We start from the raw sequence: 25,713 nt of genomic DNA, 5'->3' as shown, positions 1-25,713 counted from the left end.
TGTGCTAAATTTGTTCTAACACGAAGTTAATGTCTGAACTCACGCGAAGTTTGCCGCTGTAGGTGCTACTGGCTGTGTTCATTTGCTAAGTAAACTCTGGCATGTTCTTAATGAAACATAAATTCCGCCTGCTTTTGGATATCAAGACATTTGTTAAGTCTTTGACTAGTCCTCTCTCGATCTTTTTCTGTCTCTCTCTCTCTTTTGTAGGACCTCAAAAAAGACGACAAGAAAAACGAGAAAATCGATGAATTCCCTAGTGAGTTCGAATGTTGCTTTTGCACATCGAAGGTAGTATTGCCCATTTATCTCTGCTGTCTCTCTATCTTGTATTTTTCTAAAGTAAGATTTGCGGTGCTCGCAAGCTGTGGCCTCGTTAGCAGAGAATTTGCTTCAGGAGAGCTGCTCCGGCGTGCGTTCTTGCACTCAATGATTATGAAACGGATTTCGTAACATAAAAGAAGTTCCTTAACAAATATGAAGCACAGACTCGCAGAACAACATTTTTTCCTAACAATGCTCTGTTTCAGATATGTGTAATTTTTGCAACTTCGACTCTCGTTCTATATTATTCGCTGTTTAAGAATTTTTCAAAGGGAAATGTAATTCTGTAAAAACCGTAATAAGCACATACCACGTACTTTATGGGAAGATTAAATAATTACGGTAACAGTTTTCTTCTTTGTGATGTTACTGGTAATTTGTGAAGTGCTCACAGATTATAGATTCTTCCGAACATTCAGATGGGGTATTATTCCAGTGTTGTAAGCAGCTGATTCTCCTGCAAGTTAATTAGGCACGCATTTAGAGGTATTGTGCAGTCACTGAGCTAGTGACGTTATCGCAAATCAAAATTCTGAATAAGAAACCTATATTTCAATAGCTAACAATGACGAAGATAATTCAGAGAGCACCCTTGTTGGACTTCTCGTTCATCAGTTATTAGGTTGCTGAATTATACATACCAGTATTTGTTCTTTGTTTACTGAATAAACTGTGCTTTGGAAAAGAGTCTTTCGACTGATTTGTAAAGCAAAGTCCGTCACGATAGTTTTCGTTTCTAACGAAAGCAAGAAGAAGAGTGAGTTACATACGTTTAAAGACAAATTCACTATCCCCGACTGTTGCACTGACTGCAGCAGCTTCCGCGACATGAGCTATCCGGTAGCTAGGAACTACGAGCTGCGCAACAAAGCCACTTGCTTTGTTTACGTAGGAGAGCCACAGTGTTCTTCCTCCCCAAATGCCTCAAGTAAGTTCTCAGACACTCCTCTTTCACTTGGATCGATGTGGTCTTTATAGCCTATTTTTCTCGCCGTCTCCTGATCTTCACTCGTTTTCGACCCCGAGAGCCATTTAAACGTTTTTGTCATGTTTACAGTTATTGCCTTATTTTCCTCTTTCATTTACAAATTCTAAGAATTTCATAGCTTACTTGTCTCTATTATTTGTTCCAAGTATGAATCTTCCCAGAGGTCTCACCCTCCTGTAAATTCATTTATTTGAAGATACATTTAATTTTTGACCTTTTCATCTACCTACACTTTTGTACATGCTTCCGTCTGTATTATAACTATCATCATACACTCTTCCAAAAAAATTATTTTTTCATGCTTGAACTGAACCAGTAACTCCTATGTACGTCGCTTGCGGAACGATTTTTTTTATCGAATTTTGATCACTTTTATTCAGCTTACGAGGTTCCTTGATTTTCAGTATTTTTCCACGCATACTCTTTGTAATTTTATTTCTTTTCAGAGGCTTCCCTGTTTTCCTTTATGGACCACAAAAAGTAATTACCGTCGTCTGGTTCCTTCCTCCTCGTAAACTCCTTTATATCTTTCTTAGACTACCACACTTATTAATGAATTAAGTACATAATTCTGTAACCATACAATTATTCTTCTGCTTTAATACCCAAACATGTTTCACCGCAGTTGTGGCGTCCATCATTTGTTTTACCACATTTATTTCCTGATTCACAATGTACTACGATTCCGTATGTCTTCAGCCTTCAGTCTTCATTCTTTTGTTTTAATATAATGAATTATCTTTTCGATTATTGAAAATAATGTTTCTAGTTCTTTTGACGTATTTTCTCAGGACGTTATCCGTCTATTCCAGTTCACACTACCACAAATGCTCTTTAAATCCAAACATATTCTTTTCACTAATAAACGTAAATACCACATCGCTTCTTTAGTAGACTTTCCGATTATTGCACTTCCAGCTTTTCTGTAAAATTTTTCGTAGGACTTACGCTTAACCATTAGAACGTTCGACGTATCTCACTGTCTTTGCGGCTCTATATTAGGACACTGACTGTTACTTCGTTGGTGCAATTGTCCTTCTTTTCCGATGTCATATTTTCAATAAACAGGCATTCAGTTGTAACTCTTTCCTTCTACGTAAAATACTAAAATTTACACCAACTATAATTGTATCCATGAGTACATTTCTCTTTCATCACAACACTGCTGTATTCTGTTCCAGTAGGCTGCCATCTACAGATGCCGCAGCATGTCCATTTCTATGTCTCACCATTTTTCTTGAGTTTCCTCTCCTTCAAGTCCGTATTTATGTCAACAATTTTTTACTGTCTTCTTACATCAGACAATAAATCCAAGTAGGCCAGTGTTCCACACTGACTTTTTCTACATCAGTTCTTTGTCATGTAAGTTGTATACACTCAAGCCCTTTATTTTTTAGTGAAATATGTGTTTCCCTGCATTTCTTCTTCTTTTTAAAATTTCTTTTGTACTATTTCGTTCTAGAAGTCACTGATTCCCGTAAAATTGTGACGTATCCAAATAAGAATATATGCATGCTCTTCACTCCAATTTGATATTCTTATCCTCAGTACGGTTAACATCAGCTTTCTCTGTACACAACATGTAAATCACAACTTATCCATAAGTCCGTCATCCATCTATCGCCTGCCGTTTTGTCACACCAGTTACCTAACGGATGTATAATCAGCAACAACTCAATCCTACTATCAACGATGGTGTCCCTCACTTATCTGAAACCAAATAAAAACATCTATAGCATTATTTTGACGAGGATCTGAATCAGCCTTCTCAGTGACAAGGTCGAAAATCGGCAAAAATATTTCGTTTGGAAGTGCAAGTAGTATATACCACCAATTAATATTTCAACAAAATTCTGTAATAAAGTTACATAACTTAATAGTATCGTATCAGAAATCAAAATTTACCTTTCGGCAAGCGGTTCAGACATCTAAAGTCGGCGGGAACAGGTAGCCGGACATAAAGAAGTTTTACAATTCAGAACTTTTTGAATTTGATTCCATCCACACGATGGAATCCAGAACGAAAATGTGTACCACAGTTCTGGAATAGTCACACTAAGTATGTGTGTTCAATGGAAGTCATCCAGGAGGGAAACAATAATATTAATCTGTTATAGGAAACAGTGTAAAAGGAATAAAAAACATGTTGAAAATCAATAACTGATAATTTTTGTGAAGCTTGATCTCTCAGAAGCGCCGCTGTACAATGAGCACAATTAGTCAGTATCATCAAAATCACATTGGCTTAAAGTGTTTATTTCTTTATTACCATTAAAGGTGTTTATTTAACTGTAGGTGAAGAACAGTCAGTAAAAAGTGTACTAGATCCCCGAATTAGCAACTGTTGCATTGATCTGAAGAATCAGTAGTATGCTGTTCACAAGTAACCATAAACCTGGAAGTCTGCTAATCGGATAAACAAGAGGGATATTTTTGATCCCCTGAGTATGTATCCCGAAATTAAGTCTATTCAAGTTCGTTCTTTGACGCAGCGGTGAAAATTTCGTCACAGTTGTTCGACCCGAGTAAGTGTTTTAATATTCTCTAAATATGTGATATAAAATAAAAAATCTCTAAAATGTCTGCAACGGGCCACAGCTTTGCAACTCACACCAAAACATATGTACATAAAACACTGTGTGCTACACTGTTTTGAAAGCATCAGATACGAACAATTAAAATACCGTAATAGAAAATATCACTTTAAATTTATGCATGCAGATAACTTGATTCACATAATAAATGTTTATGTAAATAGAGAATGTAATTAAAAATTAAAAATTAATTGTATCACATTACCAATGAAATCCTGTTGAGGCACAAAATTTTTCAGAACTGTTCTGCTGAACAGAGGCCGTAGGATCTTCTTTATTCATGACAGACATTTAGCTAACCGGGAAGTGTGATGACAGTGTCATTAATGTCAACTCCATTAGTGTGCTCATGTAGCTTCCGCATGCGGTGTTAGAAAATGAATGTTAGTATAACAGAACTGTGGCTTTTGTGTACTATGGATTTTGGCTCAACCTCCAAGATGGGCACCTTTCAAACCGTATAAATGCTGCTGAGATGCTAGTCTGCAAATTTTGGATGAGCAGTTCATTGACAACGGGTGGAAATGTTATACGATGTTGTTTTGAGTTCAACACATCTATTGGTGAAGTAACGAATATCAGAGAAAGATGACATCTCTTAGTACAATCTTTGACCATATTTAATAACCCCATGTATCGCATGTACAAATATTTCAGCAGGTGAAGTAAATTCCTACACTGAAAGGATATGTTCGCAGTATGGAGACAATTACAAAACTCGCAAAGAAGCTTGACTTATTTTGTACGGAATGTCTCTGTAAGTAACACTTCAGAGCTTATCAGCGTATTATTAATATGGAAACATGGCGTACAGCTTACACAGCATGGTATTAGTCTGGAAGCATAACGTATATGTAACACATTAGGACAGTCATGAATCAGATTGACCAGGGCAGCTATGCATTACAGTACTTGGTTAGGGAGGTTGCTCCAAACAGCAACAATTACTTGGTTTCCATATAGCGTTGATGTTGACCAAGTGCTTCAGAAATCTCATTAGAAAATGTCTATAAGTCATTTTGTGTGCCTGTGTAGTGATATATGAATGTAAGCTACTGAATGGCTTCGGCAGCTCTTAAAACACAACACAAAGTAACAAATTTCATAAAAAACTTAAAATTTTAACTACGAGTTGCATGTGAAATCAGTGTGACCTCCTACCACAAGGTCACAGACAGTGTGCTTCATTATATTATGTAATACAAAAATATAATTAGCAGACAGGGCCAATGTATCTGGCTGCTCAGCAGTGTCGTGCTGCAATAGCGTCTAAAGAAGAGTTCGTAATTATTTTTAGTTAATGAGAATACGATTTATTATCTCCCTAATGCACTAAAAGCGTGTTTCATTATGATGTCCTTCGCTGACATACAAAGAAACTAACATATGAGGTTACTCTTCTGAACAACGGGAAAGGATTACTTTTGCCAAATACGGAATAATACAGTATGATTATGTTCATAGCAGCAGAATTGTTCATCACTGAGGTCACTCAGTTTGATGTGCATCCTGGTATGAGCTAAAATCCATATGTTGCATGAGCTTATTAAAGCGCGGGAAGAGTAACAGGCAAGTGACGGGAACATGAGAATACGTATCACCATCATTACTCCATGTGACCCTCACAGGCCCTGAATAGCCAAACACAGAGTGCTTCCACCGAACAAGCATGTTGCACAGTAGTCTCGTGATGACGCTAGCCTCGCAGGAGAGTGACACATATCCAGTGACATTGTTTACACTGTTTCTATAAGCGGTTGCGTAACATTGCTTGAATAAAAGTATTGATTATCATAGAAAGTTCCATTCCGTTAGTAACTGATAAAATTTTCAGAGTAGCATTGCAAGTGCAAGAGATAGCTTTAAGTGGTCACAAGAACTACATAAAACTCTCGCGAAAATATTTAAACACTCATACTCGCCATTCAGACTAGAATAAGCGCGTGACCGTTTATTTTAAGCTTTTCATAATCCACATTATAAAATACTCCGTAGGTTTCCTGGTATTCATACAGTGGCTATAGCAGTAAATTTTGTTGTTGTTGTTGTTGTTGTTTGTTATTGTTGGAGTACAGTTAGATAAACCTGCATTACATGCATTTCCTTACCCTGGATGCTGACGTCGACCAAATCTTTCTCTGTCTTTCTGCGGTATTGGTGAATGTTGTGTTGTGTGCATGGCATGCATGAATTTTCCGGACCGGGAGCAGTAGTGAGTCCACTCTCATGCGAAGACTGACATCTCATATTGGTTACAGCTCCATATAAAACCAGAAGAACTTGCAACCGCTAAGGCTGTAAACTCCGTTTATGTATACGACAGGAGACACTATGAGTATGTCAGTCTTCGAGAATTACGATCTGCTGAAACTACCATTTTCACTATCCTACGTTTGTCACTGAGACATTGCTTGTGAAGTGACTCTGTGTGCTGCGAACTTAATGCTTTCTTTGTTCTGTCTTCTCAATTTCCCAACGTAAAGCTTTCGTTGTTCTAAAACTATTGGCGTATTTTTTATTAATAGTTTTACAGTTCTTCTTCGTTTTGAAAAGTGCATCCTTTACATGTGTTTATTTGTGCTTGTGTGTTAATTGTTTTGTATGTATTTATTCTGTGTATATTTACACTAATAAAACATAAATGTATTGCAGTGGATGATTGCTGTATCTGCTTCCGTAGGTTTATTCTGAAATTCGTGTTCATCTTCCAGTGTGTTATGTTATTGGAATGCTGTTAACACAGTTACAGAATTTTAATGTAACTGTAAGCCTCTTCCAATCCGATAAATTATCATACCATACTTTACTTAATTAGTAGAAATTAAGTACGTTATTGCAATAAATTCTACAGTTCAAAGGCACTTGTTTGGTAAAAAGTACAGTAATTAACATTCTCTTCACATTTAGGTCTGTTGTAAATAACAAGTCACTATAACTGCGCATGCATAGAACACCCTTATGCAAATTATCTCACTGGACTGTCTTGTAAATACGAGAGATTGTTATGGAAATAAGTTAATCTGTATATTATTTGACGACTCTTGGGCTGCATAAGCTATTAGATAAGTTCTGAGAGCTAGATAGAGATATTATATGTTTATTGGGAATGTACAGTCAATAAAAATAAATCATCGATGACATTTTATCGTAATTATTTATTCTCATTCCTTTATTAGAACTGAATAAAAGTTAATTTATAATTATAAGATCCTTCCAAACAAGTAAAAACTAATATATGATATCCTTAACATATTTTGCGACATACGATACTTCTTTTTCTGGTTTTTTCATCTTGGCTGGAACACACATGGTAATGGATTATGGGCTCTGATATGAATGATACTTTCAAACATCTCTCACATTGACACAACTGTAGTTACTAAATTACACCAGCTGAATATTTCTTACCACCCCTTGTATTCATTACACACATTGTTTTATTTTTTACTATTAACGAGCATACCAAGACAATCAAGCAGTCTTAAATGAAATGTATGTCATTTATTATTTGTTTTCTTCAGGCCACCGTATATTATCTTCAAAGATGAACGACCCTACTGCAGGCATCTTACTAAATCTCTACGACTGACATCCATTCTCTAAATTTCTAGTTTATATACATATATATACAGCATATTTAGCGTTGTGGCCCATACGATAAAGTTTTGTTTCTAACTGGACGTAGCTGAAGGCTTTCAAAAGAACACTAAAAGTGACAGGCTCCTGGATGAATAAATAATAAAAGTAAAAGAAAAGTGACGAACCACTGTAAATTAAAAGCTACATAAATTATTTGACTAATACTAGCCAAACCGGTATAACGTTCTTCATTCCATTCCAGTATGTCTGTTGGCCATACAGTAAATCTTACACTATATTTTTCAGCTCATTTATTCCCGTGACAAATTACATGTTGCTAAATGCACTCAGGTACTAGAACAATAGTATAGATACCAAGCATTACTAAAGGAAGATTGAAAAGACCATTCCACACACCAAGCAGACGTGCAGGTCAACCATACAAGACGGTCATACCTCAGTACACAGTCGATATAAGCTCCTGGTTTAGATGCTAGTAGAGGAGACATAATTTTCCAAAGACATGATTTCCTGGAATCTGTGACGTGGTGAACTATTTCTTATTTAGAAGGTGGCGAGGCATAACGATAGGTTATACCATGACAACGAAAAGCATTCAAGATCTATCAGATACATTAGTCCGTGATCACTCGCCGCCAAAATGATTGCTAACTCTTTATAACAACGCGTTGAAGCACGGGCTGAACTGCCAATCAGCTGAGGTGTTTCGTTTTTCAATGAAAGAAAGTATAATTTCAAACCCGACAAACAATGAGATTACGCTTGGAAAGAACCTGGAATAAGGAAAAACGCACATATTTCTATGCTGAAGCATCCTATGATCGTGAAGGCAGTCTTCTTCCTGTTGTAGACGGTATTGCGACTGGCCGACTTTAGAGCAGTCACGCCATACGCAACAGGCAGCTGAGAGTTCGTAGATCCTGCGACCTCCAGAGTGCTTCACAATCTCATATCTTGCTAAACATGACTCGTATCCACTACTTACACGTATATAAGTTAGGCTATTACTTTCAGCGACTCGCTCTCTCCGACTCACCAATAGGGTCCATAGTACGCGCGAGCGAGTATTCGTCGTTCACAGCAACGTATTAGGAGATTCTTTGCACCTTTCTCCGTTGTTCACTGGTCAAAACCATGTCCTTTTTATGTTCCGAGTCGTATATAGCAGAATTAAAAAGCACCCACAATTATATGTTCCAGTAGGTTATGCGATACCTTAAATATGAGAGTGAACGGAAACGTTGTCAGTACACGTTTATTATGGTCCCGCTGTGCTACAAATCCTCCGATTTGGGAGTTATTCAGACCATTCCTTCGTGGGTTATAATGTTCGCAAACAGTAATACGAGTATATGAGGGATACTGGTCAACAAATTATATAGTTAATCTATGAATATCCGAACGTTTTTGCTGAGTAGTTGTCTATCTCAATTACCCAGCCCCTTCGGAAAACAGTGTTATAATTTCTCCTACTTCCTTCAGTGATCCCCTCGAATATATCAAGAGCTACTGCGAGGTTCCTGCCGTCTGAGGGTTATCACGAATTCTCACATAAAGTCCGATAATCCCATCGGCAATTTTCCGCAGTCCGTAGCACTGTACAGATTTAATAGTGACAAGAGACCACAGCAACCAAGTAACACAGGCGAATGGGAAGTTTCCCAGCTAAAACAACAATTTATTTCACACTCCAAATCTCCCCCAATCTGTTGGCGGTTGCAACATCGTTCAGACTACTCAAACTCGTCCAGCCTCTATGTAGTAACCAATTCTAGAGTCCAAATATGACACTTCCAGTAAGTTTATGCATTGTCGTGTGCGGCCAATTGCCCACTCACCTGGAACACGCACCTCTTACAGCAACTGCGGATCACACACTGTCGCAGTTTCTGTGTACAGGTATATGACGAAACCTTTCCTCTCTCCCAGAATTGATGACAGTTCGAACTGTCAAGAGCATTCCAAGTAATCACCTAAGACAAGGCTTAGAGTCTGTAATGTCACAGTACTATGGAATGAGACTATCTCCCACAAAACACCAACAGGAGGCAGTAAGTCGTATGTATTTCATTCATGGTAAACCACTTCGGTTTGCAGTTCAGTGCACCGTCAATGGAGCATAAAATCCTATGTGCATCAACAGTTAACAGGAAGTAAATCAATACCTTAGGAAACAGTGAAAAAGGTTGTCTAGCTGAAATTAAGGAAACTACGAGGGAACAAGATTGCAGACCTTGTGGTAAAAACGCATCTGAGGCACTCATGCAAGCACGTCTGTAGTCGCTTTCCCGAGCACGTGGACACAATTTTCTCTTTGTTTCGATAGCACATTAAGTACTTACGGGGTCTCGGTAGGCCAGTATGTAGCCGCTGTGTCATTACATCAATGTCGCAGTGTCTCTGTGCTCATCTGCACGCTAAATCTTAACACCAAGCTTATTACTGAACTACAGCCCGTCTTTCCTTTATTCACTGCAATCATCTTTAGATTCCTTCACCAAAACTACTTCACATGCATGTAGCAGTGCTAGAAGCTTTTTACCAGTTCGCGACAGAACGCAAGCAATCAAATTATTTTTGACAATATACTAATACGTTGCACTGAGAACACCGCCTATCGAGTATTAATTTTTGAAACTAGCATTTTTGAAATGATGTCATCTCTAATGTTTACTTTCACAGGGAAAATCATTCACGGTATTACTATGCATAACACGAAACTCGCTGCTGACTTATCTCAGTATCGTATCTCAGTGATAGTGGATTGCGTTACCTCAGAATTACAATTACGCCCAATGCTTCAGGGAGCTGTTAGCTCTTACTGAGCACGACTTCAGACGGCATAGACATTGGCAACTCTTATTATTGCCGCTTCGTTTGATTGTTGCAGTCATGGAAAATAGAGGAAATTTGGAAAGTTAGTGTGTAAGCAAATACTGAAGTTGCGGTTTCTTGTATATTATTCTTGCTGCATACTCGAAAGGCCTCCGTCAGACAAGCGTAAAGGACAAGAGAATACTATGACACACATGTACTCTCTATTGAGATAACAGTGTATCAATAAATTATCTCTGTCAAAGACAAACACGCAAGCATTTTCTTTTTGCATTTGCCTTATTTTGTGGGAATTTGCTTTTGCGCTTTCCAGTTCATCAAGCTGCAGTATCACACGCATTTAAACGCTGCCGCAGCTGCACCCATTTTTATTCGGCAATTTAAATATAAACTCAGTTATCTCATTTATCATTCATTTTACTATCACTATTGTTCTTATTGTGTTTAACTAAATTTTACTTTTCAATTAAATAAAAGCAGTGCTGCATTTTCTTTTTTTGGTATTGTGCTTTTTGTTGAGATAAGCAATTATATTACCTTTGGTTCATTCCTAGCAATTTTGTACTTCACTCTGAAACAACATGAAAAACGCACACTAAAAATTACAACAGAAAATTACACAACGAGTACGTTAAATGGCGTTGTTTAAAACTAAAACCATACTTAACTTTAATAGGCGGAGAGAAACGTAAGTTGTCGCTCGAACGGCGCTGTTGTGAGCGCTAAGATATTTCTTCCAGAAATCCTTCATTCCTTGGAAACGGTACTCCTATGTTAGAGTCCATGCAATTGAATTCGCCATTTTCCGTACATCGAATGTGACATTATGTATTTTAGAGATATATCTTCTTGGCAGAAAAATGGTAACATCGGTTTCATAATGATTACAGTACCACAATATTTCTCTTTTCTGAAATGTCCGACATCTGACACTCTAGTACTATAGGCTTCTAGAGTATAAAGCTGCAAAAAAAAACTACCAAGAATGTTAATTGTATAAACATATTGAAAATAGTGCTGTTTTTGAATATCTCAATGTTTTGCTGGAGGCTATCTTCTAGAGAAACATCTGTTGCCTTGATATTAATTTATCATTTCAAAGTACGACTATACAAATAATATTTGCAATCTTAAAGAAAAATACAGATGTTGGACATTTCCAGATAGATGACTGATCTGATTTAAATATTTCCTATTTACTTTAAACCTAAGACTGATCGAAGAGTATCTATAGAAATCATCACTTTCCAATATATATTTCGGGCTGGAAAACACTGTTGAAATGTATTTTCCACTCTTTGCAGCATACATCAAATGTTCACGTTTTCATATTGCATTCATAATGCTCTCCCATAATCACTTCTGTATTATTTTATTGATATGCAACAGAATGAAAAATCGCTAAATAAATTTCGTATGAATTTCATTTGAATCTCTACATCTGTATACATCTAGCATGATTCAAAATTTTAAAGAGTTTATGATGAATTATAACGATGTTTCAAAGCCCTTCTGAATCACGTAGCATCCCCATAAGTAAACTATTGCATGAAAGGTATCAGTTCCTTGGATCTCGTGAAAGACATACGCCTTGCCTTACACCTGAATTTTTTTCAATTCGTATTTAATAATGTTCTTTTGGTTGAGTTTTACTGAGGTGACAAAGTCATGGGAAACCTCCTTTTGCCTGGCGTAGCGCAGAAGCTCGACGCGCCATGGTCTCAACAAGTCATTGGAAGTCTCCTGCAGAAATACTGAGCCATGCTGCGTATATAGCCACCCACAATTTGAAAGTATTTCCAGCGCAGGAGCTTGTGCTCGAACATATCTCTCGAGTATGTCCCATAAATTTTCGATGGGATTCATTTCGAACGACCTGGGTGGCCAGATCATTCGCTCAAATTGTCCAGAATATTCTTCAAACCAATCGCGAACATTTGTGACCTAAAGACATTGCGCATTCTCACCGATAAAAATTCCATCGTTGTTTGGGAATAAATGGTCTTCAGGTAGCAGAACATAACCATTTCGAGTCAGTGATCGCTGTAGTTGGACCAGAGCATCCAGTCCATTCCATGTGAATGCATCCCACACTATCAAGGAGACACCATCAACTTGCACAGTGGCTCTTGTTGAACAACTGAAGTCGAACTCGCCTGACCAGGCCACGGTTTCCCAGTAGTATAGGGTCCAACCGATATGGCCACGAGCCCTGTAGAGCAGCTGTAGGCAGTGTCGTGTTGTAGCAATGGCACCCGCTTCGCTCGTCTGCTGCCGTAGCCCATTAACGCCAAATTTCGCCGCAGTGTCCTAAGGTCGTCGGCCTCTGCGATGTCCGTGTTGAGAGATAATGCCTGATGTGGTATTCTCGGCACACGCTTGATATTGTGGATCTCTGAGTACTGAATTCGCTAACGATTTCCGAAAAGGAATGTCCAATCCTTCTAGCTCCAACTACCATTCCACCTTCAAAGTCTGTTAGTTCCCGTAGTGCAGACATAATCACAGAGGATACCTTTTCACGTGACTCACCTGAGTACAAAGGATAGCTCCGCCAATGCGCTGTCCTTTTATACCTTGTGTACGCAATACTGCCGCGACCCCTGTGTATGGGCATATCGCTAACCTACGACTTGTCACCTCAGTTTTACCACCTACATAACAGGATCAGTAAAGATAGTGCATTGTAATCATTGTGAAACCGTTGGTAGAGGCACATGTTTCTTTAAAGTGCTTTGGATACAAGTACAGACACACGCATACTCGCGTTCCTACAAAGTAACACACTTTTTCGCACAACCACACGCCTCCTCAAACAAAAAACAGTCGCCTACAAAACAGCCAATCCCTTTCAATGTGTGCCCCGTGGCTTATAGTTTCCGCAATAACTGTTTGTTGGTGTTGAGTGTAGGAGCAAGAGACCAGTGTGATCCATTGCAGGGGCGTAGCGATGAGCCCTGCGACTCTGGGGAATGTATACCCCTGCGCGCCCAGAGCGTGTAGCGGCACAGTCTGCTGGCAGGCGCACCTGAGGTGAGTGCAGAGCCGAGGCGGCGCGAACACGGTAATGTGCTAGCACTAATACATCGCGTCTTTCTGACCCTCCATTTCTAACTGTCCCGCCGCCCAAAGCTTTGACTACTTTTCTCCGACTGCATCCACCAGAACAATGGCTTACAGCATACAAGTTAACTCTGAACCTTTCTTCTATTATTATATTGTAAAATATGCATAACCCATCACTTTATAATCCTCTCCTAGCTAATATTTGTTTATGAATTTCAAGCTGAAAGCACGAAAATCAGATTTTCTTTCATTCCATTACTGAACAACAACCTGGTACCCAAATACATGCCATTGTGACGAGCTGTATGTTTTTCTCTTGTATGAGTTGCTGCAGTCGAAGATTCTTTGTAACCTTCTTGTGATATAATCCTAATTTTCAGAGTTAGTCCCTATTTTCCAACCTTGGTACAATATTACCTCTCGATTGCTGCACGAAAAAGTGAGGTGTGCTAAATTTTGTTACTGCTACATGCGAAACTTTGCGCAAGATATGTGTGGTGTTCGTATTCAGACCTTGAGTACAGGTTGATTGTTATAATTAATGTTATGCAATAATATGTCTGGAAATGTCTGGTTTTGCGAAATACTTTTATAAACAAAGGTGCTACAGATTTTACATTCTCTGAGCGAAATAGCTGCTAATAGAGTACTAGGTCTGTCCCGTTGCGGCAGAGAATCACAATAAATCTTCAGAATATACCCCATCTGCTTCACTGCACCTCTGGACGCATCGAACAGTGGATTGTCCACAACTTCGCAATAATCGGAGGGTTATTGCAAATGATTTCTCATGCAGCCACGATGAGTTCCTCATTCTAATACTCACTGGCATGCTCTAAGAATTTTATATGCCGTATTAATGGATCATTTCCTCATTTCTTGGAACAAAAACTTCATATGAGGGGTATACAATTAGTAATGCAAAATATTTTTTTCTCGGCCAATTTCGATAGAAAAAGTGCAAAATTCGTTATGGGGCATTCTGCAATATTTCCCCTTCAACCCCTCAAATTTCATAAAATTAGCTATACGTAGCCTTAACAACGGCGTCCAAGCAGCAGGCCGTCACAGTGTCTTTTGGCGACAAGCAATACTATCGCAGTTACTCAGAGGCGCTCGCAGAAGAAATCCGTCCGATCTCCCGCTTGCCAGTCGGCCGCACATAGCTGTCGCTCTTGCAATATTGTAACGAGCGGACACACTCACACAAAGTGGTCAACGGGCTACAATCAGACACCTCGCTGCTCAACTGGACATCTCTGTTGGTAGCGCTGAAACACTCGTCCGCCTGTTGGGGTACTCAAAGGTGTTTGACCACAGAGTTTCTCACCGCTGGCAGAAGACCAGAACTAGCAACGAAGTACCGTGGCAACGCAAGATATCACACAAGTCTGCGCACCCGAGAGAAGCTTACAAAACATCAGTGGACTGTTCTTCCTCATCTACCTCACAGCACGAATCTGGCGCCATCCAACTTTCATGTGTTTGGCCCAATGAAGGATGCACTCCACGGGAAGCACTACGTGGGTGATGGGAAGGTTACTGATGCCGCAAGTAGTTGGCTCCGCCGTCGACAAGCTCCCCCCCCCCCCTCTCCTCTCCCCCAGCAAGAAGACGTAAGGCTGTCACTCTGAACGGAGATTATGGTGAAACAAAGGTTTTTATAGCCAAAGTAGTGGGGAATAATATGGTGTACTGTAATCCTGAATAAAACCAAACTGATTTCTGAAAAAAGTGTTGTATTACTTATTGAACGCCCCTCTATTTACGGTTCAAAAGCAAACAAACTTAAAATTCACAATAAATAGTAATTTATATACTTTATGTCAAGTCACCACCGTTCCGTTATACTCAGAACACACATTCCCTCTTACTTTTACAGCATCATTGTCCAGGAGAGATGGAGGAGTCTATACCTGAAAGTCCCTTTTCATATTATCCGAATGACGAGGTTGTAAAAAGTTTACGCCTACAAGATAGCCGATATTAATAGCAGTCTTCACTTTAATACAGTACAGTTTCTGATGCAAAGCTTGTGTAGTGCATCGTGGATTTTCGTCTGCTAACAGATGTTCATTGTGCACGTTTGTGATTCCGTCTGGTCTGTACATGGTGCCACACGTAAAAAGTTCGAAACTCTGCAGCTTTCGCAGGTATGGTTGGATGCGGTATACGAGACACGCTGCAGACGCTGTGGTTACATCGGCTGCTCATCAAGCATTGCTCATGCAGTATTTTCTTAAGATTTTCTGCGTCATCGGCAACATACTGCAGAATACTCTCCTCTGTGTCATTCGTACGGGTGATTCTTCGTTTCTTGGGTCCACAGTTCGTTGTGTTATGTGCTATGTCTCCATAATTATAGTAGAACCGAAACTCCATTTCTCAAACTCAAGAACATGAAAACAGCTTCGTCATTAAACAAAATCGTACCCTGTCCTTTGGGTGTCTCGCGAAAAGTGTTACGAAGATAAAATTAGAGAGAGTCGAGCCCTCACGGACTCTCCACAGCAATCATTCTTTCCCGAACCATTCGCGACTGGAACAGAAGAAGTGGGAAGTGACAGCGGTACACAAAATACCCTCCGCCACACATTGCAAACTAGCTTGCGGAGTATAGATGTAGATGTATGTCACTCCGTATACAACTGGCAGACCAGACATTTCCAGACATGTTTTCTTAACACTTCTTACTCCGAAATCTATCCACAAAGTTTGCCCACGGAATTCCGATTAACCCTGTATACCGGAATGTATTTTGTCTTAACAGGTCTTCTTGCATGTCAGTTGTTTCCCTAAACAAGTGGTACCATTTCTGTCTTCAGTGAGCTACTGTGTTGAACGATGACAATACAAACACATCTAAGTAAAGAGTCGGGTTGTCTTATCAGTCATTCTATCCGAGAGAAACGGCAACAGCTGCGAAACGCCACAAAATGTTTCATTTTAAATAATTAGAGCATCAACGGCCTTTTCGTTTGAATTACTACTTACGAAATGTGTTTTCAAATTGATTCAGCTTTTATCGCCGCTTAGGTGCACTGTTCTTATAACAGAAACCTGTGACCAAATCCATGACTCATTCTTCTTCAGCAGATTTCAACAAAATACATCAATGGCAGGTTATGAAGACAAAAAACTACCCGATACAGAAAATAAATTTTATTTGACATTTAAATCTATTAAGCAAGAACTCACCTTCTTGTCAATGTCAATTTGTGCTGCTCTTTAATAGAATTTCAAAGTGCTACCACATTACCAAGTTCTGCGAAAAAAAGAGATTTGTATGGTTTCTAGGCACGTATTCAATATTACTTCCCGTATCCTTGCTCCAGGTCGTACGTGCAATCAATATGGAAATAACACTGCATTCGAAAAGCACTTCTTATAGGTTTAATTTACTCCACGCGATAACCCAGTGCCCTAGAAATGAGATGTAGGAACATATAGAATAATCGTGAGGCTTAGAATGAGTTTAGAAATCGATTTAACCAAGCAGAATAATTTGTAGATGCTGTATGAACCCAAATGAAAGTACTTTATGGTGTGTTTTTAGAGATTTCGTGCACAAATTTCCAATGTCTGCTGTTGAATTCCTGGTAGCACAGACAATAATGTTTCCACATTAGCATAGAATTAGCTCTAAGGGCTAAGAGAAACGTGTTATTTCAGGTTGTAGAGACCGTTGTAAGAAGGTGATTGCATACTGTTTCCCAGTACTCAAAACATACTTCATGTTTGGAAAGCCTTCACGTTTGATGATGCATACGAAATATGTGTTAATACATCTACTGTCACATCTGCGCGACCTGACGTGATTGATAGCTAATACACTGTCAGAAGCGACGAACCATATAGATAGAACAGATCAGAAAGACACCTCTACACATCGCACGGTGGGCTTCCGGTATTTTCAATTCCATTACTGAACTTAATGAAGAAGTTCCTCTGCTTACTGCTTAAAAATAAACGTTGCACGTTCTTAAAGACGAATTCCAGAGACGTGGAAAACACCTGTCTCAAAATTAGAAGCAAAATTATACACAAAAATAGAACTTTGATAATCCTTAAAGTTTCTGCAAATCAAAGAACAAGACGAAGAAAAAACTTTGAAATGAACTGGCAACTGACTACGTCTGAATCTACACTTTACTCGACAACAGGTGATACGCGGCCATTACTTGTCAAGTGATGTGGTTTAACAGTGATTCGTTGGGGTATTCAATGTAGGACGTAATTCACAGTGTGTAAGAGCGCTTAAGCGAAGTGGTTCTGTCTACATAGCTCTACGTGTGAGAGGTTCCTGCGCAGTATTTGTCGGTAAAGTAAAGAAGAATTACAGAAGAAACAGCAACCAATGGACGTGGTGTCCGCCTCGCATGAATAGAACCAAACTGACCCGTAGCCGCCTGAGCAGCAGCGGCGGCGGCACAGCCGAGGTGACATGATTCTGCATTTCTGTACTTTTCTTCTGCATGCCTGTCTGCCTGCTGCACGCGTTCTATGAACCCTGAGCTGATGACCCACTCTTTGTATCTGCACCTGCACCTAGACAAGCTTTGCGTGATTTTCGCACTAGCGGGCCATCTCATTGACACTCTTGTCAAGGTAGAAGACCTAGTAGTTGCCGAAAGCAATTACTATATGCTCATTTAAACATAACAAAGACTAAACGTGATACCTACTAAGCTTGTTATTTGTTATGGTTGTAAACCTACTTTCAATTCTTAACAGGTCTGTTATACCTACACATTCAGTTTAGCAAATACGGGGTGATTCACAATTCATGTTAGGCACTTCTAGAAGCTGTAGAGGGGAATTGACTGATCGAGTTTCACACACGAACTCATGTCCGGAAACATCATCCAAAGACCTACAGAGCGTCAATAAGGAAAAAAGGTCTAATAAACATGAGCACTTGTTCAATAGAAGAGATGTGTTTCACTATAGCATTTTAGAGCCGATGTTTACTATACATTTTTTTTTCCTTTTTGTGGTCCATACTACTACCTCTGATAGTTGCCTTCCCAACAATCTTAGCAACAGCAGTACCAGTACATGTACGCCAGTCAGAGGTATCAGAACGGTTTTCTCTTATAACTTCCGACTCGTTCGTTTCCGGTACAGGGAATCTTACCTCAAATTAATACATTTATCCTTCTTCATTTTGGACAGTTTGTGACATCATCACGGAATCACTCTGTATACACATACATTTACAGCCGCCGGCGACTATAATTGTGACCCTCTGTAACGTTGTTGGGCGACGTTCCCGTATATGGGTTCCTATGTCAAACTTGGTCTACCAAGCCCCTCTACAACCTCTAGAAGTGTGAAACATGAATCGTATTTCAAAGATTAAACTCCTACAAATTGGATAACGGTCTAAGAATAATCACCAAAATTATAAAATAGAAAAATGATCGACTTGATGCAATAATACGTTTGAATTGGCTTTTATCGTCTTCAGAAGACACAGTCGGTCTCAGTTATGAATGAGTCCATGTATTTTCAAGTGTCTTAGCAGAATGTACGAAAGAATAAAGAATTTGTAATGGTATGACATCTAGATTATTGCCTCTGTTTGCCGTTTAATGCAAACCTGTTTTCGATATATATTTTTAAATTCTAGATTTAAACATCAGATCTGCAATATTGACATGTAGGACAAAAGGTGTAAGATTTAAGGTTTTTATGAAAGGTACCAAAAGTGCAGTTTCATTTATTGTGTTTCAGAGTTTACAAAGGAACTATCGCCTCGGATAATGACATTGAATTGCAAGCACCAAACTGAACAAATTTGTAAATAAGTAGATCGAACTAAAATTTTACAATAATGTGACAGCACTCTCACGTAGAATCTGAACAACGATGTCTACATCTTTCAACAGTGTCAATGAGAATGTCCGCTTATAAATAATTGTTTACATATGCAACAATGTAACACTGTAAGGATTCTTGTAATGCTTATACATGTTATACAAGTATTTGAGTATTTAGTAGTCGTTGCCAGCATTAACGAAACTGTATTTCTTTTCAATATACCTCTGCAATAAAGTACTTTGTAATATCTTCAACAGTTATTCACAGAAATTAGATTCCCAAGAAAATATGGCGCCACTTTAGAGACAGCGTGGAAACTTGCAGATCTATTAACTACATAAGTTTCTGTGTCTACATTTAGACTAAGAGTAGCGACTACAGTTAGCTGCAGAACCGCCTCCATATTAACCGCTCTAATACTTTTAAATCTGGCTATAATATCGTGCTAGTTTGTAAGCAGAAATTGCTTTAGTGTTGTTCAAAATACTCGCTACTCGTTGAAACAAATATTACTCACATAGCAAAATAGATTTCATAATAGCAATGGAATATTACAGTATATTTTAGGATAGGTTAATAGATTCACACAGTATTAGTAGTATTATAAGGTCTTAGTAATGAGTTCATTATTTATTATTGTGTGTTACAATAGTAGGTCGATAGTTTTTAGTGTGTTAGTAAGATATTAGCAGATGCATGAGGCACAATTTTCTTGGAATTGTCTTTTTTTTGTGACAATTCGCATTAGCGCTGCTCCTTGGAAAACAGTTTCCTACTGTGACGTATTTCGCTGCAGGATGGCAGTAGCTGCTAAAAAAAAAACATATACATCTTTAGTTCTTGAGCATTTTTTCATTACATTCAAATCAGTTCTGTATTTCCAGAGGACAGTAGCTAACGCGAATATGAGATGGTGACAGTGGACGAGGGAACCCCTGAAGTAGCTAAAACGTAACTGTTCCGACAAGAAAACCACTGGGGCACTGTGTCCTCGATTTACTGAGCAAGTCACTCCACTTTTCATGTGAGACCAGAACCGCATATAAACATTACTGTTTCAGGTTCATTGCAGGTTCTAAGTCTGAACCGTATGTAAGAGGGAATATTCTTCAGAAAGTTGATCCTCCAAGACTGAAGTAACATACTTCAACGGTACAAGCCGAGTAACAGGATTTCTAGGAATTATATTGCACATTATTTAATTAGATGCAATGTCAAATTAAAAACAGACATCGATTTACTCTGCTCTGTTCCTAGGCAAACAAGAATTCCATAGTGAGTGACATTATGTGGCCCTAATAGTTTTGAGACATATACACTCTGGAAATTGAAATAAGAACACCGTGAGTTCATTGTCCCAGGAAGGGGAAACTTTATTGACACATTCCTGGGGTCAGATACATCACATGATCACACTGACAGAACCACAGGCACATAGACACAGGCAACAGAGCATGCACAATGTCGGCACTAGTACAGTGTATATCCACCTTTCGCAGCAATGCAGGCTGCTATTCTCCCATGGAGACGATCGTAGAGATGCTGGATGTAGTCCTGTGGAACGGCTTGCCATGCCATTTCCACCTGGCGCCTCAGTTGGACCAGCGTTCGTGCTGGACGTGCAGACCGCGTGAGACGACGCTTCATCCAGTCCCAAACATGCTCAATGGGGGACAGATCCGGAGATCTTGCTGGCCAGGGTAGTTGACTTACACCTTCTAGAGCACGTTGGGTGGCACGGGATACATGCGGACGTGCATTGTCCTGTTGGAACAGCAAGTTCCCTTGCCGGTCTAGGAATGGTAGAACGATGGGTTCGATGACGGTTTGGATGTACCGTGCACTATTCAGTGTCCCCTCGACGATCACCAGTGGTGTACGGCCAGTGTAGGAGATCGCTCCCCACACCATGATGCCGGATGTTGGCCCTGTGTGCCTCGGTCGTATGCAGTCCTGATTGTGGCGCTCACCTGCACGGCGCCAAACACGCATACGACCATCATTGGCACCAAGGCAGAAGCGACTCTCATCGCTGAAGACGACACGTCTCCATTCGTCCCTCCATTCACGCCTGTCGCGACACCACTGGAGGCGGGCTGCACGATGTTGGGGCGTGAGCGGAAGACGGCCTAACGGTGTGCGGGACCGTAGCCCAGCTTCATGGAGACGGTTGCGAATGGTCCTCGCCGATACCCCAGGAGCAACAGTGTCCCTAATTTGCTGGGAAGTGGCGGTGCGGTCCCCTACGGCACTGCGTAGGATCCTACGGTCTTGGCGTGCATCCGTGCGTCGCTGCGGTCCGGTCCCAGGTCGACGGGCACGTGCACCTTCCGCCGACCACTGGCGACAACATCGATGTACTGTGGAGACCTCACGCCCCACGTGTTGAGCAATTCGGCGGTACGTCCACCCGGCCTCCCGCATGCCCACTATACGCCCTCGCTCAAAGTCCGTCAACTGCACATACGGTTCACGTCCACGCTGTCGCGGCATGCTACCAGTGTTAAAGACTGCGATGGAGCTCCGTATGCCACGGCAAACTGGCTGACACTGACGGCGGCGGTGCACAAATGCTGCGCAGCTAGCGCCATTCGACGGCCAACACCGCGGTTCCTGGTGTGTCCGCTGTGCCGTGCGTGTGATCATTGCTTGTACAGCCCTCTCGCAGTGTCCGGAGCAAGTATGGTGGGTCTGACACACCGGTGTCAATGTGTTCTTTTTTTCCATTTCCAGGAGTGTATATTCAACAAACGCAAATATACGAATACATGGTTTCGTGGCAACATGTACTGGTAAAATTCTCTCGTGCTTCCAGCTGGGTTAAGTAGTTTAAAATCCACAAGCTTTCGGCGGAGTACTCTTCCGCCATTGTCAAGTGGTGACTCTTTTGGTAGCTGTTAGCGTCCTTATACAGCCGCGCTGCCTTCTGTGACGTCACTTGCGCTCGCTAGAGGCCAACGAGGAGGACAGGCCGGGGCGCGTACGTCGCGAAGGTAGGCCCGGGCTTGCTCGCTCAACTCAGCAAACTACGTTTCTACGCCTGTTAACTCGTAACTAGGTATGTACGTACAAACGAGAATTACATCGTCTACTGGAATCCGCTATTATGGAGTCTTACTGTTATTAGTCCTACAATGATCGGAACTCCATAGCCCTACTTATAATTTGTTACGGCTGTACTGGGATACAATAAAATTGAAATCATGCCAAAATGATTATTAGTTGCTCAAGGCACCACTTCTTGTATGAAATGAGGACTGTTAAGCAGAAGAGACTAAATGCTATAAACAAGCCGTTATGCCGTTATACCATTTATATCGAGTATTGATATTGAATTAAATTTTGCTGTATTACTGTTCATCAGCAAAACATCATAATAGCAGATTCTAGTAGAATATGCAATCCTCGTCAGCACGCACACACCCAGCTGCGAGTTCTCAGGTTTAGAAATGCATTTTGTCTGCTGAGCTGAGCGAGCAAGCGAGTTCAGGCCTACCTTCGTGAGGCACGCGCCGCGGCCTGAATTTCTCGTGGGCCTCGCGGTCGCTCCGGCGCCATATAAGACAATGCCTTCGTTGCGCGCCAGCCGCGCCTGCTTCAACTTCCCGGTGGCCGGGTCCCAAGCCGTGCTTAGCTGCAGGCCGCTATCCTTACTGAGGGCGTTGTCACAAATTTTTGTCTCGATCGCTTCTTTTATGACGTAATCCGAGAAATTATTATTCCGTGTAATGATAGATGTCGCATCGAATGCAAAATTATGTCCGTTTTCCAGAGCATGCTCTGCTATCACCCATTTCTCGGGATATCAAAGGTGAAAACGTCTCTAGTGTTCTATACAGCGCTGTTCAATAATACTGACAGTCTATCCTACATAAAATTGTCCACACCCACATGCTATTTTAGACACTCCTGGCTTTCTGAAACATACATCTTTTTTCAAAGGCCTCATGAGTTGGTGAATTTTTACTAAAGCCCCGAAGACTTGAAAATCCACCCGAATCCTGTCCACACGAACCAATATCTGCATGCTAACAGCGATCACCATACCTGGCAGAAATGTTTTGTTCTGAAGACCTTGGCGCATCGAGAGGAATCCGCCTCAGACGCTGCCGACGGAACTGAGCCACTGACGGAAAGTGCCGTATTCAAGCAAAATTGCTACGACAGCCACTAGATTCCGCAACCCATCTTTCCGAAAATACGTAAGCAGGACCTCGAGGAGGACAAGAAAAAACTAGCGTTGTTGTCGTTCAGTGACCAAGTAACACGAGAGATTAGCCGGCTCCTAAAGAAACATAAAATCGAATCGGTCTTTAGGGCTCCACTATAAATTCGTTCAAGTCATGAGGCCTGTGAAAGAGGATGTAGGCCTGAAAACGCCAGTAGAGTATAAAATACCGTGTGGCTGCAGACCGTTTTATGTAGGACAGATAGTGCATACTACCGAACAACGCAGTGTAGAAGACGAGAGATGTTTTCAGCTTCGGTACCCTAAGAAATCAATGGTAGCAAAGCAAGCTCTAGAAAACAATTTTGTGTTCGACGGGACATCTGCTAGTACACGGACTGATAGTTTCTGGGATAGCGTCATGAAAGAAGCCATCGAGACAAAAATTTATGACATGGGAAGGTTGTAGCGGGCGCATAAAACTGTGCGGTTGTGCAGTAAAAACATTATCTTATTTGGTGCTGAAGAGCGAACGCAAATGACGTCATAGAAGACAGCATGGTTATATAAGAACGGTAGCTGCAACCAATTACGACTTAACAATGGCCAAGGAGTACACGGCCGAAAAGTGGATTTTAAGCTGCTTAATGCGGCTGGAGGCCCTAGAGCATTTTATCAGCAAATATCTTTATCATTTTCACATATAAATTAGAAGTATTGTTACTTTCCTTTTCATATCACGCGATACGCAGGAAGTTCTGTATCTCTAAAGATACATAAACACTGTTCGCAGCAGAGCTCGCACTCATGTTCCGCTAAGTTCAAATGTTGCCTTCCTAAGAACGCCAAAGTCCTAACCTCGTACTTAAAGTCTCGGGACGTCCAAAGCCGTCGTGAGATGGCACGAACAGTCCAGGCAGATGTTGTGCAAGCACTAGCAAGGTTATCTTTAGTAAATAATCTATGTGTCGGAACCGTACTCGACATATCCTGCTGAGAACTGACTTGCTGTAATGAATACCGCGCTTAAAAAGCCATTGGTGTCGCTTCGCCGATCTCGTAGATGTCTCGTGAACCCAACGACCGCCGCAGCCACGGCGTAAACGACATTCGGAATAAGTCTAGCTCGTTCTACGGTATATTCTTTTCCCTGTCAGTACTGCTGGCTACCGGAGATACATTACTTATTTGTGAACTTAGCGTATACTGTAAGAAGCATTATAATGAAGGTAGCCATCAGGAATTCTGTGTTCGGAGTCCTTTACCATAATTCCCGCTGCCCAAGAAAGGTGAAATGACAGATTAATTTACGGCAGTTCTTTTGTCTTAACTTTTCAAGAACATGATATGGTACCAAGAAAGTATCCAGAACTATTCAGACTTTGATCTGAGGAACAAGCTACGGAAGGGGTTACCTCGTGATATAACTCTCGCTCTATTTGGTTAACAGACTGAGATTAATAAAACATATGTTATGCTTCCACTTAAATCAATTTTGACCCCGTGAAAGACCAAACTTTTGAAATTACTATGCACTTAGCATTCGAATTTCTTCATTCGCTGTTCAGTGAAGCTTTTTCTGGCTAAAGAACAGAATCGCAGTCTGTTGGCCGTAACCGATCATCTTGCAACGCCAGACTGCCGACGCCGGCTCATGTACGTAAGGACGAGTTTCAGTACACGGGATATCTGGCAGAAATCTTACAGCCTTAAGAATTAGAGACCACTCTTTGAACTTTATTAGCAAATGTAAACTGAGACAAGTCCCAGGTGATGAATTTTCATGACATGACGATTTTCCTTCTAAGAGGCTTCGTGCTCAGGTCTAGCGACAGTTAATAACCAGCCGAAACGGCTGAGTAGATGTGCCATGGTCCACTAAACTACAGGCTACGGCAGGAACATCAGTGATTGCTCAGCTCTCTTACTGGAGCTGCGCCCTGATCTTGATACCTGTACATGACCCCATATCGTGTTGTCAAGCTCCCCACCTCCTTCAATATTCTGAAGACGCGTTTACTCGACACGCGTCAGTGAAGTTGAGTCGCTGAACATCCGGCTACAATAACATCAGTACATAAAAACAGCCATATCTATAAAATGATCGCATGCCTCTTATGTGACTGTATCACACCTAAAATGAAAGATTCGGAAATACGTGGAAAAATTAAATTACGGTTCGTTTATACGTGGAGCATGTGCAGTGATTTTTTTTAAATTCTTATTACTACAGGAAACTAATATGGCTGTTTGTTCATAATGCTTCCCTGTGTGTAAAGGAAATAAATAATGTCTCATTCACAATTAAGATTTTC

General features: G+C 40.6%; 1 protein-coding gene across 1 annotated transcript in view; it reads left to right on the top strand.

Moving 5' to 3' along the window:
• Positions 1 to 25,713, top strand: part of LOC126176430 (potassium voltage-gated channel protein Shab) — a 478,681-nt gene that overhangs the window by 223,633 nt on the left and 229,335 nt on the right. The window contains exon 6 of the mRNA XM_049923587.1: positions 211 to 291. Within this exon, the coding sequence (XP_049779544.1) occupies positions 211 to 291 (81 nt within the window). The remainder of the gene's footprint in view (positions 1 to 210; positions 292 to 25,713) is intronic.

Source organism: Schistocerca cancellata, chromosome 3, assembly GCF_023864275.1.
Source record: "Schistocerca cancellata isolate TAMUIC-IGC-003103 chromosome 3, iqSchCanc2.1, whole genome shotgun sequence".
NCBI lineage: Eukaryota > Metazoa > Arthropoda > Insecta > Orthoptera > Acrididae > Schistocerca > Schistocerca cancellata.
Note: the sequence above shows the minus strand (reverse complement) of the source record. Positions and strands in the feature narration are given on the sequence as shown.